Source organism: Limanda limanda, chromosome 1 (genome assembly GCF_963576545.1).
Source record: "Limanda limanda chromosome 1, fLimLim1.1, whole genome shotgun sequence".
Taxonomy (NCBI): Eukaryota; Metazoa; Chordata; class Actinopteri; order Pleuronectiformes; family Pleuronectidae; genus Limanda; species Limanda limanda.
In genome coordinates, this window is record NC_083636.1 from 15,171,507 (window position 1) to 15,188,163 (window position 16,657).

Below are 16,657 nucleotides of genomic sequence, written 5' to 3' on the forward strand. Positions count from 1 at the left end.
ATATTTATTTTCTTCAGTCATCCCTGCCTCATCCTTTGGCCAGACCACTCCATCTAAAACCCCCTTATCCAGGGTACCGGTAGGTGATACAGTTTTGCAATACATAGAAATATTACATGATTTTAGATCTTGTTAAACCATCAACATTTCATTACTAATGTGGTTGGAGAGCATGTGCATGTTGTAGTGGAAACTGCCAAGCTAATTTACACTTCTACACTTAAAGGTTAAGATTTTTTAATGTGGACAATAAATGTTCCGACATGTTTCAACTCACTTGACTTACAACTCATCTGGCATGACAATTTCTTTTAACATTCTCCCCAATATAACACTACTCATATAACTTCCTCTACAACTGTTTCTCTCTCTCCTTTTTCCCACTCTGTCTTTTCATCGCATCTCTTTCTCTGGGATTAGGCCAGTTCATCTCCTTCAGAACTCCTGCCATCCTTCCCTGGACCTTGTGTAATACAGGTGTTTTTTTCTTTGCTCATTTTAAAGAGTCACCATCGCAATGTGATGCATTATTAGTTAATTGTTGTATCTGTGTTGGACGTAAGGGCGACTGTGATTACTTTTTCTAAAGAGGACAATTACATCCTAAACGACTAAATACAAATCTGAAAAATGTATTCAAACACAGAGATGCAATTTTATTAAAAATTGGTCCTGTCAAATATTCACCTTGTGTCTGATGTACAGTCATGGACATCCGCTCGTAGTCCAAACTCATGTTCTGTCCACATCACCTGAGTTTGTGGAGGTATGTCATCATAGAACTTTTAAAAACTACAAAGATGAGCACTGTGGGGCACAATCGAAAAACTCACTTATTGAATCTTGATTTTTACACTTTTTTAGACCAAAAAAGTCATGGATGTCACAAAAACTGATGTTTAAAGCAACAAACTCTCTTCCCCTGTTGCAATACAAAATCAGTCAAACAAAATTAGTGAAATATTTTTGAGTTTTTAAATCACAACTTTCCTTTGAATCATTCATTTGAACAACAGAAATCCATATAGTGGCCGCATAATAAAATCATCTGAATTTGATAAATTATTATTTGACTATATTGAATAGTTGCCCTCATATGTTTTTGGCTCATCAGTGTAGATGTTGCTAATCAGCGTGTCCTCCTTCAGTCCCAGCAGCCTCTGGAGGACCTAGATGCACAGTTGAGGAGAGCACTGAGTCCAGAGACTGTTCCTGTCAGCACACACTCACAGGTAAACATACACACACAGGTTCACATGTTATTATGCTATCTCATACTGACATTGCACCGTATGAACTAGTTCAATCACACTGCTCTGTATTAATTCACTTCTCCTCTCCTCTCTCTGATCACTAGGCCTCTCACAGTGGTTTTACTGGAGTGGGACCACCAGGTATGTGTACTGTAGAAAAATGAATGTATACAAATATTTTGATTATCTGACTCATATCAGCTTCTGTTTGACATTTGTAATATTTGTCTTTCAGTACCCTTTTCTCTTGATGAAGACACTGTGTCCTCACCTGCTCCTCCTCCTGCAATTAAACTTGGAAGATTTCAGGTAAATGCTAATTCACACAGCACACCATACATACATGGATACCTACAATAAAGATGGCAGGATCCCAAAACCCTAAAAACTTCTAAAGAGAACTTTCATGTCAGTGTTTGATTTTCAATGCAGAAAGTTATTAAGTAAAATGTCTGTTTCTCTTTTCCATGTTGCTCCCTCTCCTTCTAACTCTATCATCTGCTTAGGTCTCACTTGCCACTGACGAGCCTCCAGTCCGACACCCGGCCTGCACTGAGTCATCCTCCACCACCTCCTCGTCTTCGTCCTCTTCGTCCTCGTCCTCCAGTCTTTCCAGCCCGGAAAACACGCTGCATAAAGACTCCTTGTCTCCTCTGAAAGGGGGAGGAGGACAAGGAGGAGACATTGTAGACGGACTCCCCCAGAGGACAGTGACAGGATACCACCAACCCTCCCCCTTCACCTCCCCCTGTCCGTCTCCTAAGCCCACTACTACCATAGGACGCTTCCAGGTATTTCCTGTTTTCGATCTTGTAGTTAAATGGGTGAGGGTTCACAATCCTGCAAGTACAAACAATGAAAGCCTCTGTTACTGCTTTGGTTTTGAAATAAAACATCAAATTAACAGTGTTTTACAATTCATCTCAAACATATCTGTAAACTGTGTTTTGGTCAAAGTTCTCCTCTACTTTTAAAATTTGGCAAAAGTGGTTTAAGGCTCTTTCTTGTCCTACATTTTAAGGTCACCACCAACCCTGAGGCTCGTGTCGGTAGATTCTCGGTCAGTCGTGCCCAGGAGCAGAGCCCTGAGCCCACGCAGAGCCCTCTACCCGCTGCCCAAGCTGCTAACGGACCCAGCGAACCCAGGCAGATTCTGACCCAAGACTCAACTCATAAAGCCTCCCTGCCAAGCTTAAACAACAACTCCTTCAATAACTCCTACATCAGCAGCGATAACGACTCCGAATTTGAGGACGACGACTTCAAATGTGAAGTCAGCCGGCTCAAAGAAAAGTAAATTGTCCCCTCTTCAGTTCTTAGAAATCTGAAAAAGATCTTGCTCCATTGCTTCTCTATGTCTTTCTTCTTTTTCCTGAAGAGGGAAGTTTATCTCTTCTTAGAAAACTAGGCGCACCTGCCTGAACCTAATTATTTATATTGTTTTGCAAGTCAATATTTTATTCCAAATATTTATTCTTTCTTTTTTTCCACCAGGCACATGCGTGAGATTCAGGCCCTTCACTCCCGTCAGAAGGAGGAGATAGACGGCCTCTTTACCAGGCTGGGAAAGGTAACTCACCACATCAGTGCACTAAAAACCTGATAAACAGCATCAAATACAGTCGCTAACATCTACTCTTCCTCTGGTGTTCATTTAGGTTCCTCCGGCTGCAGTGCTCCCTCCAGTTATAGCTTTGACTGGCAGGAGGAGACGACCTACCAAAAGCAAATCGTCCAAATCGTCCAGAACCAGCTCCATGCACGGCAGCAAGAGTCCATTACAGCCAGGTATGTTCTTGCTTTAACATTTATATTAAAGTCTCAGTTTGTACAAAAGTACAAAAGAAAGAAATATATGTATTAAATATTTGCCTTGTAGCATCAAGCCATGTACACACTTTAGTTCAATGAAACTTGGTAGTTCAAAAAGATGAATCTTACTGAATTTGAAAGTCCTGGGATAGCAAGTTGATTGGTTGATGACATTCAGCCTCAGCTGTGTGTGTATTGATTACTAGCTAATATTAGCATTGTAACATGCTGAACAAAAATGGTCAACATGAAAAACATTAGAATGTCAAGGTGAACATTTAGCTCAGAGCTGCTAGCATGGCTTAAATTTAACTCATGTCACCAAAGCAAAGATAGATTGATATCCACATGGCTTGATACTACCAGACTGAGGTGATTTGAGTAATTTGCTAAACCTGACCTTTGAACCCTGCACCTCTACATAATAACTTACCTCAATCTTTAACTTAAACTCCACCACAGTCAAGATGTTCACAAACTCTCACTAACATTGCACCTTCTCTGTGTTTATGCATCCGTGTGTGTATGTGCTTGGTTACACGTGCGTGTGGGGGTGCGCTGGAGCAGACTCTAAGCCTCAACATTTCTGACTGCTTTCCCCTCCTGTGTTTTCTCTGTGTGTGGTTTTGTACGTTGTGGTGACTATGTAAATGTCTGTGGTGACGGGTGTCTCATCTGTCCATTATCTGTGTGTGTGTGTGTGTGTGTGTGTGTGTGTGCGTGTGCGCCTGTGTGTGTGTCTGTTACCTGTGGTGTGTCTTTCCTATCCTGTCCTCTACTGCCCATGCCATGTGCCTTTTCTAGGCAGCACTTTATCCGCCCAGAGCGTCCCGACCATGTACCCCGGGCAACTGGCTCTGTTAGCCCCAGGAGGATTAGCTGATTCGGTCGGCAGCTCTCTGCCCCAGCCCCTCAAACCCTCTCCCTCCAGCGATAACCTGTGTTCGGCCTACACCAGTGATGCGGCGCTCTCTGTGCCCAGCCTGTGTGCTCCCACCCCAGGTAGGCATGCTGCTGGGAATTCCAGAGCCATACCAGCCCTCATCACATCCCCACCACATAAGAAACACATGGAAAATTTCAATTTGAGCTAAAATGTCTTGTTTTACTCTCTGTATGCGGGCACAGTCCTCACTCCGTCACAACAGAACACTCCTTACATCTCTCTCTACCTGTCTTGGACTATTTCTCTCTCTGTCTGTGTGAAGCAGTGTGATGGCTAACTGACTGTTACATTATCCCTGTCATCTATCCCTCTCCTGTCTTTCTCTTCTCTATTTTTCATTCTTGCCCTTCTTCTCTTTCTTTGTTGCTCTTCTCGATTCTCATTGTCTCTCCTTGTATCTTCCTCACCTCTCTCTCTCTCTCTCTTTCTGCATCTTCCTCCCCTCTTCTCTCTCCCCCCTTCCCTTTCCTCCTCCCTCTCTTCAGGCTGTATAAAGTTCAGCTGGGGTTCGGAGCGTTTGGCCTTCAAGCCTGGCGGCAGGAGGACGCGCTTTCTGAGTACGCCCTGCTTGGCTCTTTGTGTGTAATGCTTTATTTCTTTGCTCTTCTCTTTTATCCGTTCTTTCTCACTTTCTTTCTAGTTTTTGTATGACTCCTTTATCCGTCAAGTCATGGTCATCCTGTCTTCCTGTGGGTTTTCTTCTTTGATGGAAGAAGACCCTCTGCTTCTGATATCCTGCGGCAATTTGATAAAACTAAATCAGCTTTTAGGAATTAGTAGAAAACACTTATTTCCCCAGAGGAGGTTAGCTGAGTTGGCCTTCTTTTTATTTTACTTAACTACCTTAAAACCATCCTTATTGAGTGAAATACATTTAAATACAGACAGTAAATGAACAATTAGAGATGAGAACGGACTGCAGGACAGGAAGTGATCCAGATGATAGTTCTTTTAAGGAATCTCTGGACTTCAAAATAGGTCAAAATAATTTATTGTGTGAAGCTGCATTGTGACAATGCCAGACAAGTTGAGAAATAGGCTTTTGTGCAGCAGACAAATCCCCAAATCAGCAACTGTGATCACAAACTATAAATCAATCATGTACTAATAGTGACAGTGAGTCTCACTGTTCACTGTCAAGTTACTGTAGCCTTGTTTTGTGGAGGTATTTTTAATAAAAGAGAAAATACAAATTATCTAAAAAGGGGATTTAATTTCCCAGAGCAGGCTCAACCAGCAGCTAAAACAATCTTGGATTCTGCCTGTAGCTTCATTGTGCTGTATCTAAATTGTAGTCATTCCGCTAATGCACCATGAAAACCTATTAACAGTTTACTAGGCCTTAGCTCCATGATGACTGGCACTGTGAGCAGAGCAGCTTTACTGGAAATCTCCATCCAGGCGATTCCTTTAGACCTAACAAGCTACTGCTCATGAGATCCGTTAGATACGACTGAAAGCTGAGTCACATGGTGCAGTTTTGTTTGATTGTCTGTGTCGATATGAGTTTTGACTTCCAGAGTGCTTCCATTTCCAATATTTGTCTCCATTAAAACAAGCAGATTAACGAGGACAGACAAGTGGAGACCTGATGACTTGAGACCTCTGTCATAGAGTTTTTTCTGTTGGACATTTTCTATTTTGGTTTAATATAACTTCATTAGTTAATTAAGTACAGTTCTGTTTAAATCCTCCCAATCAGTATTCATTTATTCATAAATCAACGAAATTGTTTTAAGCCCAATTATAATTATCGTTATATGTAGTGTTGTTGGTTGAATGTGTTGTGCTTGATGAAAGGATAATTATGAATGCTGACAAAACCTCTGCAGCTCAAGCCCTTTCTCTCCCTTCCTTCTTTCCTCCCCTACCTCACCCCATATCCTCACCCCCTCTCTCCCTCACCTCTCCCTCACCTGTCCCTCTGTCACTGCACAGCCAGGAGGGGGGAGAGAGAGACAGACCTGGGTCTCAGTCATGGTTACTTGTTTATTGGCAGCTAGCGTAGGAAAAAGTCATAAAATTGGCATGAAGTCTATATCAGCCTGAGAATCCCACTGACTTCATTCTATTTAAGTCACAGGCGCTGGCAGTGATTTAGAGGTGTGGATTGACACTGCGCTGATGTACAGTCAGTTATATATTCCACATGGACCCAGTTCTGGTAGGGCCCTGTGAGCTGTAGAGGACTCAGGACCTGGGGTTGGTTACTCAAAAGCATTGTAAAGCCACGGTACAGGGGTGATACTTTGAGGCAGTGTACAAGCAAATGAAACATATGTATTACCTTTAAGAGCTTTTATTAAATAATATGGAAAGTTGCTTATTGCTGCTTCAGTTACTGTCTGCCTGCACTTCCTCAGAGGTTCGCCCACATATCGTGGCTTAGTGAAAGAGAGCATCTCTACCCAGTTGTTTGTGTGTGAAATTTCGAGTCTGTCTTCCCCACAGTGAAGCAGACGGATCACACAGCAATGAGACTTGAAAATAAATATAAATATCACATGCACATTTTTAGAAATTGCGGATTCACACTCGTCTCTTGTTTGCATTGGTTTCAAGCGCCAGTGATCTCTTTAACTATGTTGTTGGGAAACTCAACCTCAAAGTGTTGTGTATTTGTACCTCAGGTTCAAGTTATCACACGTGCATTGCGTTGGTTGTTGTGGGGTTTAACTCTGACTCTCTCCCAATCCTCCAATTGTTGTCTTCCGGGCCGCACAGGGAAGATGGTGAAAAAAGTCTGCCCCTGCAACCAGCTCTGTAGTAACTATCTCTCTTTTTGGTCTTTCCTCCCTTCATCCATCCCCCCCCCCTTCTCCTTCCTCGCACTTGCTCTCCCACGCTTCCTCCCGCCCTCCGATGCCCTGTAGGTTTCAAGTTTGACCTTCGGCCAGATTTGAGATCAGATCAATTCAGTCGTTTCAGCCCATGTAACACTCTCATTTTAATTTTAGTCGGGTTTGAGCTCTGAAATGACTGAATAAACCATCACAGACTCAAACGTGTGCATGCACCTGCCAGCTCTTTACACACATGATCAAACACACGCTAACTCACCCAGACAGCTATTCGCCTCTCCGTCCCCCCTCCCTCTCCCTCCCTTTCCTCGTCATGGCTTGTGGTCTAGACTACGTTGCCCAGAGTTCCCTGCTGCTGTAGTCAGTCATGACTCAGCCTCTCCTCATATTTATTTTCCTCCATTTTATTTAGCATGACATGACAGTTATTTTTTCCCGGACCAAATGTATGATTCGATTTTCAACTGGCTAATCTCTGCATATTATTATATCCTTATGTCTGATGCAGGGAGATCAGATAAACATTTCACAGCCATGATCATTCATCAACATTCCTTTAGGTTCTATTTGTCTGCAATAGAAATTCATCAGCCCCTTGTAGTTAAAATCTGGATTTGAAATATGTGCAGTAAAGGGATTATAATAGATACAAAAAAACCTTTATATTGCAGTATTCTGCTCATTAGAAATATAGGTAGCCATTCTTTGGCCTGAATGATGTGAAGCAATCATGTATTTGTGAAACCTTAAAGTCTGAGATTATGTGACACAAATCCGTGTTTGAAAGACAGAGGTCTAGAGTTTTCCTCTTTGCATCTCCCAGTGAAACGTTTTGTCTTGGCTTGGTAGAGAGACACTAACCTTGACAAATACAATCCTGCTGTATAGTATCACGATGACATCATTTAAACCAATTCATGTTTTTGCTCTTCAACACAAGCTGTATTCAGTTTGCAGTGTGTGCTGCTTGTTTTGCTTTGATGAAGACTGATGCTGAGGGTTGTTAAGCAAAGAGCAAACTACCTGCTGTTGTTACAGAGCTTGAGCGCCTTCCAGTGGTGAAAAAGTGAATGGAAACACTGAGATCGGTGGTACACAGGGCAGCTCATCTGCTCAGATCAACCTCGCTGTAGGAGAATGGCACCGAGCATGGCAGAGTTACAGATTGCCCAGTCAATTACTAGTCTGACAAATATAAGCGTTAGCATTTGTCATAATTATTTGAAAAACTGTCCATGTTCTGCATTCATTTTTCCTCTAGTATCATAGTTAATCTCTTGCTCCTGTTTATCTTGCATCCATCATTTAAACTAAACAGTATAATTGTAGGACCATGATCTGCCCTAAAACTCTGCCCTGACCAGCCTCTGTCACCACATAACAGCCCTTTTCATGGTCAAGACTGGAAATACATCCACATTCATTCAGATAACATAAGCCTATGTCCTTGTTTGAATAGTATCTCACATTATTTTTCTCCCCCCCCCCCCTGTTGTTTGGCCTCACAGGGACTAACAGCACCATCGCAGTGAGCGGCTCAGGAGGTTTGGGTCAGAGCCAGACGGGTTCTCAGTATCTGCCGGCCAACACGTCGGTCCCCCACCAGAGGAAAGGAACCTTCACCGACGACCTCCACAAGCTGGTAGACAACTGGGCCCGAGACGCCATGAACCTCTCACAGGTTTGCTGCTGTTTTTGATTCATGCCAGCAGAGGTTGTTGTTTTTCCTTCCACTATGACTCACCAGCTCCCGGAGGTAGTTCACTGAGGAGAACGTTTTTTTGAAAGCTAAAGGGATTGGCAGAGTCTATCAAGCCACGGCCAAAATCTACTGGCTGATGTGATGTTTACTTAACATCTACAACGTCCTGTATAAGGACTTTCTATACAGACAAGCTAAATAAATTTGAGTGTAACAACAACTTACCTTTTCAGGGTAAGAGGAGTGCCAAACAGCTGCAGCAAACTCCAGCGCAGGGACACAGCTACGAGGTAAGTCTGACCACACACCATACTCACACACTCTCGCACACGCAGACACACACACTGGATGCAGTCTTAATAAATATATATAAAATTGTTTGAATCCATTAAAGTACATCACATGTAGCCTGAGTTTCTAACTTGGTAACTCCATCCATCTCAAACAGTATGAAGAAGATATTAATATTTGACACATGCTTTATTTTGATAAAAATTCCAGCTCACCACATTAATAAAGAATCTTTTCCTCTTGTTAGGTCATCCAGTCAGCGAGTCTGGGCAGGAAGTTCTCGGCTCCCAGCCAACTGTGTCCCAGCAGCCTTGGAGGCTCTGCACACCTCCCCACAAACCCCACCGCTACCTCTCTGGCCAGCCGCAAGGGCTCCCTGTGCCACCCCCCCACCTCCTCCTCTCCATCCCAACCCCAGCCTCCCCAATTCATCCAGTACACCCCCACCGCCGCCTACAGTGCACAGTGGTCTGGTCCGACTCAGGGCTTGTCGGCCTCGCAGCAGGCTCCGGTACAGCCTGGGCCCCTGCTGGTCAGCACCTCCCAGCCCCTTGGCCCCTACCCCACCCCACAGGGCCAGATTCCCGGGCAGGGGCCATTCCAGGCTTTCCATTTGACCAACGCTCTGCCGAAGTCTGTCAGCAACCCAGGAGGACCCAATCTGAGGACCACGTAGGGCTGGGGATCAGGGCTGGATTGAACCACGGCCCGACTGGTGTGAACTGGTGTGGGGCGGAGAGTGATTTGGGCTTGATCAGTGGGAGTGGACAGAAGTTCAAGGAGCTCGGTGTTTAAAGACGTGTCAGGAGAATAGAAAAGGAGAAGCTGAAGAGAGGAGAAACCAGGAAAGAGGAATTTCAAGTGCGACCATCTCCATTTGCCTCTGCTTCCATCCAAGTGTGCGAGACACTGTCACAGATGCAGCTAAACAATCTCCTTGCCTGCTGTGTCTGACTCTCGGCTTGTGACAGCAGCCAAATGCTCAAGGATAAAGGAAAAGACTGATGAGTGCAATGTTAACAAGCCAAAGAGGTTGTGACAGGATATGGGACTGGTGTTGAAGACTGAGTGTGTGTGTGTGCCGTGCTGTGTATGAGCTATTATTACTCAATCACACTTGTTTAATTACATGCTTTAAATTGGGTGAACAAGCTCATACATGATGGGGCGCACATGTGTCCTAGTTTACGGTGAAAGAAGATACAACATGCGGTTAAAGTGGAAGGATGTGGTGACAATGTAAAAGTCAGCAGACAAAAGCTTTGGTAGAAACTGTGTAGAACTGTGTCTGTGATTATTCTCCCGTGTGTGTGATAAGTCAGGAAGTGTTTTGTCTTCAGTATTCAGACATTTTTTCTCAACCGTCAAAAGCACAAAGAATATCGAGAACAAATGGAATCAAAGCATACTGAGAATAGTTAGCAGCTTAACACTTGGTGGAATCAGCTTGAGGGAAGTCGTGACGGCTTCTCGTTCCTCCTTTCGTTCCGGCGAAGCGTTCACACCGAGCTAGAGAGGTGGAGGAAAGATAGTAGGTGGAGATGGAGAGAGAGACACCTCTGTTTCCTGTTCATCTGCTTACTTCATGAACGATAAATCAATGAGAGCACTTATTGGGACACGACGATGCTTCTGCGCGGCCCAACACCTCTTCACTGTCACGACTCCACCTCCTCCATCCCTCTCTCCGCCTCTCTGTTGCCATTTGAAGCAATAACAGCAGAAACCTTTTAAGAGGAAAGGAAAACAAAAAAAAACATGAGAGAACTCATTGTGAAAAAGTGGCCTTGTTATCAGAATAATATCACAGTCCCTGTACAGTTTATTTTGTAGAATTTGATGATTCCATTTAGTTCTTTTATTTTGGTTTTGTATTGGTTTTTTTTTTGGCTTTGTTTGCTTCCTGCCCCCAGCTGGCAATCTGACACACACACAAACACACACACACACACGCGTAAAAGATATGAATTCAAACAAACACACATTCATGCACAGCCAGATGTAAATACACACACGTGTTGTTGGAGGCGTAGCAGCTGTTTAACGGACGTAGATGTCTCAGTTCTTAGCGTCATTAAGCTGGTTTCAACACTCGGGTTGAAATAATTGCAATGTACATTTATTATCATCATTATTGTTGTTAATGATTATTATTCTATTTAAAAAGAAACAAACAAAATACGTGTTCTGTCGACGGACCTGTTATACACACTGTGATTATTGTTGTTGTTAGCGAAAGTGTTGGTGGACGACTTTAGTTTTAGGGTAAAAATGAAAAAAAAAAACACGAGAGAATGGTTCTGGGTCCTTTCACTTTCAATTCACTGCTTCCTGCAAATTCTCATAAAAAATGTGAAAATGGAAAATATAAAAAACAGCTCTTTTCAATAAACCTCCTCACATCCAGTCACTGAGGACTTACTTCTAAACAAATGCCTTATGCCAACCAATCAACCCGCAGCTTCAGTTCACAACTGATTGAATTGAAAGCTGAAACTGACCTCAGAGCCTGAATAAAAAGAAAAAACCAGAATGAACAGCAGGATATTTGAAATGTAGATTTAAAACAAAAGTAATGCTAGCTATTTTTTTTCTTAATACAGTACTTATACAGTATATCAGACACTTTAAATAGCCCTCCTCTTCCCTTCCTCCCCTGGTTTTGTTAGATGAATGTGAATGTATAAACCAATGGTGTCCATTTTAATGTACTTGAAAAGAAAAAGTCTGTCTTTTATTTTTATTTTTTTTTGCTCCGTTTCTTCCCCTCCCCCCTCCAGAGCCTCTGGTGAATACTGGGGATATTTACTAGTGCCTTACCTCCTTCCTGTTGCTTGTTTGTTGGGTTGGGTGAAGGACTTGGGTTGACGTGTGTGGGGAGTTGGGGGGTGTCACTGTGTCATCGGCCCTGATGGTCGGACCTGGTTGATTGACAGCTGCTGTGGTCAGCTCCTGCGGATTGTGGTTAATTCTTTGTGTCTTCAAAATGCTCAAATTTAACCTTTCTTTGTTGTTGTTTGAGAATTGGGAGGAAAGCTGAATCAAAAATCTTGAAGACCGTGACATCAGCGTTGTTTCTTTCATTGCTGTGCTTTGCTCTTATACGCACGAGGCCCGGCTGCGTCTTCAGGCCCAGCTACACCACCAACAGAATGAAATGATGGAGCGAACGTGATACTTTATCGGTGCCATTTTGTTTTTTCAGGGTTTTAATTGTAAATATGAGGAAGGGGATTCCGTTTTATGGAGATGGGAGTTTTTGAAGATTGTATTTGAAGCTTGGACCACTCTGTACTTTAGAGCCACTGGCCCGGGTGCAGCAGAGAGTTCAGTCAGGAGACGATGCATTGACACAGTGGTGCACACACGTGTTGTATACCAAAACCTAAATCATATTTCTTTGATACTGCTTTGTGAATTGGGCTGTTAACAAAAAAAGTATAATTCTCTGAATTTGTCCAAAAACCAAACCAAATCTACTTCATCAGGACTGTGTCGTTGGTCTGATCACATCCTGTTTCAAAATATTGCTGAATCCTGATTGGGTGCATGGAAATATATGACATCACCTTTTTCTAAGTAACATGATGATTAGAAATAAAGTAAATACAAAGATCTCTATGGTGAAATAACCAAAACTGTTCAAACTTTACTCTTTACTCCCAAACTGTTACACATCTCAGAAGTGCTGCTTCTGCTGCTGCTGCTGGGGAAACAGAGCAAAGAGTCCGAGTAAAGTGTGAACATAGTCTCCTCCACTCCTGTTCCCACTGTGGTTTTGTGAAGCTGCACCATTCAGGGTCAGTTGTGGTGGTGGTGGTGGTGGTGGTTGGAGTGAATGTGAGCACCGTGGTAATCATGATGGAAGCGATGGAGGTCTCAGATTCAAGGCCTTCAACACCCTGTTCTGCTTTAACCTTCATTTATCAGAGCAAATCAAAACGTGTCTGGTACAAACTTTAACATTCACGTAAAAACAACCTAGCATCTTTTATTTTGTTTTTCGTTGGGAAGGGTTTGTTCTGGATTCACCAACACATTACTAAAAGGTTACTTTGTAAAGTTTGTACAAAAACAACAACGTTGCTTCTGCCTGTTTGTTTTTTTTGACATTTTCCATTTTCCCCGTGAAACGTTAATGCAACATTTTTACTACTTAGCAAGTTTGGTTGAAGCTGTGAATAGTAATTGAGCCACTTTGCTTTAGTTCCGGTTCAGAGCGTTCTGTCAAATCCTTAAATGACGCCACCGACTCAGTGCCATGTGACGTGTCGTCAGTGGAGTGGAACCATCAGTGAAGAATAAAAATTTTAAAAAGAACATTTGAGTGTAATATTTACCTGCTGTTACTCACTGGAGCTGTTTTGGTTGGAGTTTCACTTTGCAACCGCTTTAGCCTCAAATGCTTTCCACAGTAGAGGTGTGATCATATTTTTGCTGTGTCTCTACTACACAAAAGTTAACTACGAAAGAAATACCCTCTGTGCAATGGCCGCAATGCAATATCATGTAAAGTAACAGTGTGTTTTCAAGCTGGGGGAGAGCTCTTACTGTGAAAGGTTTGGGAGTTCTCCAGCACTGGGCGCCTTTTAGTGTGAAATTTAAGGTTTCAATGTTTCTGGTGACACAGATAACTGGCAACAATAGTTGTTTTAACTGGCTCACGGTAGAGATTAAGTTGTTTTTTAAGTGTTTTTACAGGACTCACTATCCCTTTATGCTTTTACTGTAGAAGTGCCCACATGTTAACATCACACAATGCCTTTTCATGCACCAACAGAACAACACACACACCACACGGTTTCCTGTAGCTCTGTCCTGTGGAATGACGTTGAGTCTCGAGTTGCTCTCGACTGTTACTGAAAAACTGTTGATTTTTTTTTCCTGTTCTCACTTTAGCTTTTCTCTCACGCAGTTTATCTGCAGTTTTAACGTCTCCAGCAACTTAACTTGGGTGGTTTAATCTGTTTCTGTATCATGTTTGACATTGTACAAAAGTGGTTGAATTACAAACATGGATGAAAGAAAAACAAGAATAAATACGTGTAGGGAGTCATCGGCAGCCTTTAATGGTATGTTTTGCACTAAGTATAGAGTGTTCAAGCTTCATAATAAAAAGAAACTGCGCTTTGCGCTACAATACAAATATTAAATTTGTTACTTTATTTGTAAAAAATAAATAAAAGTTGTTTAAATTAATTGATTTGACTGAGTTTTAATTAAAGATAATTAATTATATAGGAAACAACGTCTCTAGTTTTTATTTAGAATAGTTTTCTTAACAGGCCTGTGGGTCACGATGACGAACCAGAACCAGTTTGATAAAGGATTCACAGATGGACAGGAACACAATGACAAAGACAAACAAGACGAAAGTGCTCTCTGTGTTTCTAAGATGTGTCCGACTCTCAAACGTAAAATAGTCCTCTATAATTATTAGAGTGCAGTAGTACTTATTTTTCTCCACAAGGCGGCAGCACTTTTCCTAATAAACATGGAGGATTAACTGTTGTGTTCCTACAGGTCTGCTTCCTTCCTTCAACCACATCAACCTGATCTCAGGAAACAGCTGGTTGAGAGGTGTGAAGCCTGAGCTCATTATGTGTCACTATGGAAACCGTGAAAATACAATGTGGAGGCCAGAGAAACATTGTCCCGAGGAAGGAAGGGAGGAAGGAAAAAGAGACTTTACTGCTCGAGTATAATAACAATACATTTCCATCACGCTCTTTTCCTGCTGTGATATGAATACTTCACTGTAAAAGTAATTACACTTAATGACTAGGATATTTTTTTTTAATCGTGTTGTCAGCTGTGTTAACCAAAGATCCTGCATAGGCTTCAAAATATTGACATTAGTTCGGAGGAATAAACATTTTCAATATCCTCGGGTTGAAAAATATATTTAGAGGTGAAATAACCTTTTAGAAATAAGTTGAAAAAGCTTTGCCACTTGTAAAAAACTTCCATTTAAATACTTTATACTCCATAACTTATTATATTCTTATTTTAATGGTTATAAATGCTTCTTTTTGAGATCAGAGAAGATGGAAATGAACTGTGACAATCATGAGATGGAACCAAACTGCCACACACACACACTGTGTACAACATGAGCAAGGTCGGACTTTCCCCCCAGAAACAAACCTCCCACACACATGTCGCTTCTTTAAGGGCACTAATAAATCAAATAAAGGACATTTCCACCTAAGACTGATAATACAATTTATATTTCTTCTGTTTTCACTGTGTCAGTCAAGTAATAGTGTGCGTCTTTACTAATTTGTGAAAATGCAGAATATTGAAAGACTGCAAAGTAAATCAGACGGCTCAAGTCTGATGCATTAACTCATGATCATGTTTTTTATATTTGCATTTTAAGCTCTATTTTAAAGTTTGTAATATTTAAAATCACTACATAGATTTCATTATATGTACAGATACGATTTTTGTAAAGGTAAAGATGTATAAATACCTGTAAGTCCTGCTGAGAAGATTGACAGCCTCCACTTAAGTCCACATTGTGTCTCACAATATCAGATGAGAATATAAACAATGACACCTACAGACAAATCCCTGTTTTCGGGACATGTGGTCTTTACTTCAACAGTTACAACGATATATTACTGTTTAAGAAAACCACACAAACGTGTTGCATATAGAGCTTTATAGTGAATCAGAAATAGCATTAGACTGAGTAATAATTATAACATATTTAAATCACTTTACTGTCGTTATCATGTGTCTGAAGTGGTTGTTACTGTTGTGGCGACGCCAACCACTGATTTATGTTTATATATAAACACCGATAAATACTTGTTACGCTTTTTAGCTGACAATGAGTTTTCATACTGGGACTGAAGGGCTCTGTGTGTGTGTGTTTGTGAGAGAGAGAGAGAGAGAGAGAGAAAGAGAGAGAGTGTGAGAGAAAGAGAGTGTTTATTAAACAGTGGTCGCCCTTGTTCTTTTTGTCCATGCATGTAAACAGTCGTCAGGATGTGGGCTCAAGTGTCTTCTCTCTGTTGGGTTCATAGTTTTAAATGATCAATTCATTGTATAAACTTGAAATCAAAACCATCCCTTATAAGTTTGGTCCGCCTCATCTTCATAAGCTACTCATGCTTGTAATTAAAACAAATATTTAATACAAATAATATAGAGATTTATTTTTATTTTAGTGTTGGTTTGTGTGTTGTTCTTCTCCTCTTTCTCTCTTTTCTTCTTCTTACTCACTCACTCATTAAACCATCCACTGCTTCCCACTCTCCCTCAGCTGCCCTTGAGTGAAGCACAACCTCCTGACTGCAGCCACCTGACAACAGACGACCAGGATGTTGGTCATCTAGAGATGACTTTTAGGATCTGAAACTAAGAGATCAAATTACGAGGGAAATGATTTTATATTTAAAGGTTAAGTTCCTTTCTGTGGGTGAATATGTTGTCTAAAATAATTCCATCCCATGCCCCCCCCCCATGCAGCAGTGTAATGTAATCTTGTATCTGTGTAAGCAGAAGCTGCAGCGGGCGGTGAGGGCTCCTGAGCCGAGTCGTCACAGGTTCCTGTTTCCTCTGAGTAGCAGCTTCTCTCTCCTCCTGTCTGTTTACACACTGACTCTAAATGGCCTTAGTCTACAGTCTGTGTAAGTGTGCGTTTGTGTTACATGTGTATTCCATAAGACTGCGTGTGCACCTGTGATTTTCCCGTCCGCATGTGGCCTTGAACATGTGTGTTTACGTGTTCTCTGTGTGTGTGTGTTTAAATAGCCTGGAGGAGCTGAAGTGTAGATGAACACAAACAAACATCTGTGTATCGCTACACAAACCATCTGTCCGAACGGTCACGCGGACAGAC

The 16,657-nt window shown here is 41.9% G+C and overlaps 1 protein-coding gene across 1 annotated transcript in view; it reads left to right on the forward strand.

Annotated features, from left to right (window-relative positions):
- Nucleotides 1–13,938, forward strand: part of wnk1b (WNK lysine deficient protein kinase 1b) — a 79,497-nt gene extending 65,559 nt beyond the window's left edge. The window contains exons 24-38 of the mRNA XM_061071472.1: nucleotides 18–79; nucleotides 421–477; nucleotides 1,149–1,232; nucleotides 1,358–1,394; nucleotides 1,489–1,562; nucleotides 1,760–2,044; nucleotides 2,275–2,546; nucleotides 2,748–2,823; nucleotides 2,912–3,041; nucleotides 3,870–4,067; nucleotides 4,497–4,589; nucleotides 6,736–6,777; nucleotides 8,321–8,493; nucleotides 8,748–8,804; nucleotides 9,053–13,938. Coding sequence (XP_060927455.1) covers nucleotides 18–79; nucleotides 421–477; nucleotides 1,149–1,232; nucleotides 1,358–1,394; nucleotides 1,489–1,562; nucleotides 1,760–2,044; nucleotides 2,275–2,546; nucleotides 2,748–2,823; nucleotides 2,912–3,041; nucleotides 3,870–4,067; nucleotides 4,497–4,589; nucleotides 6,736–6,777; nucleotides 8,321–8,493; nucleotides 8,748–8,804; nucleotides 9,053–9,481 — 2,069 coding nt within the window. The 3' untranslated portion in view covers nucleotides 9,482–13,938. The remainder of the gene's footprint in view (nucleotides 1–17; nucleotides 80–420; nucleotides 478–1,148; nucleotides 1,233–1,357; nucleotides 1,395–1,488; nucleotides 1,563–1,759; nucleotides 2,045–2,274; nucleotides 2,547–2,747; nucleotides 2,824–2,911; nucleotides 3,042–3,869; nucleotides 4,068–4,496; nucleotides 4,590–6,735; nucleotides 6,778–8,320; nucleotides 8,494–8,747; nucleotides 8,805–9,052) is intronic.
- Nucleotides 13,939–16,657: the final 2,719 nt, after the last annotated feature.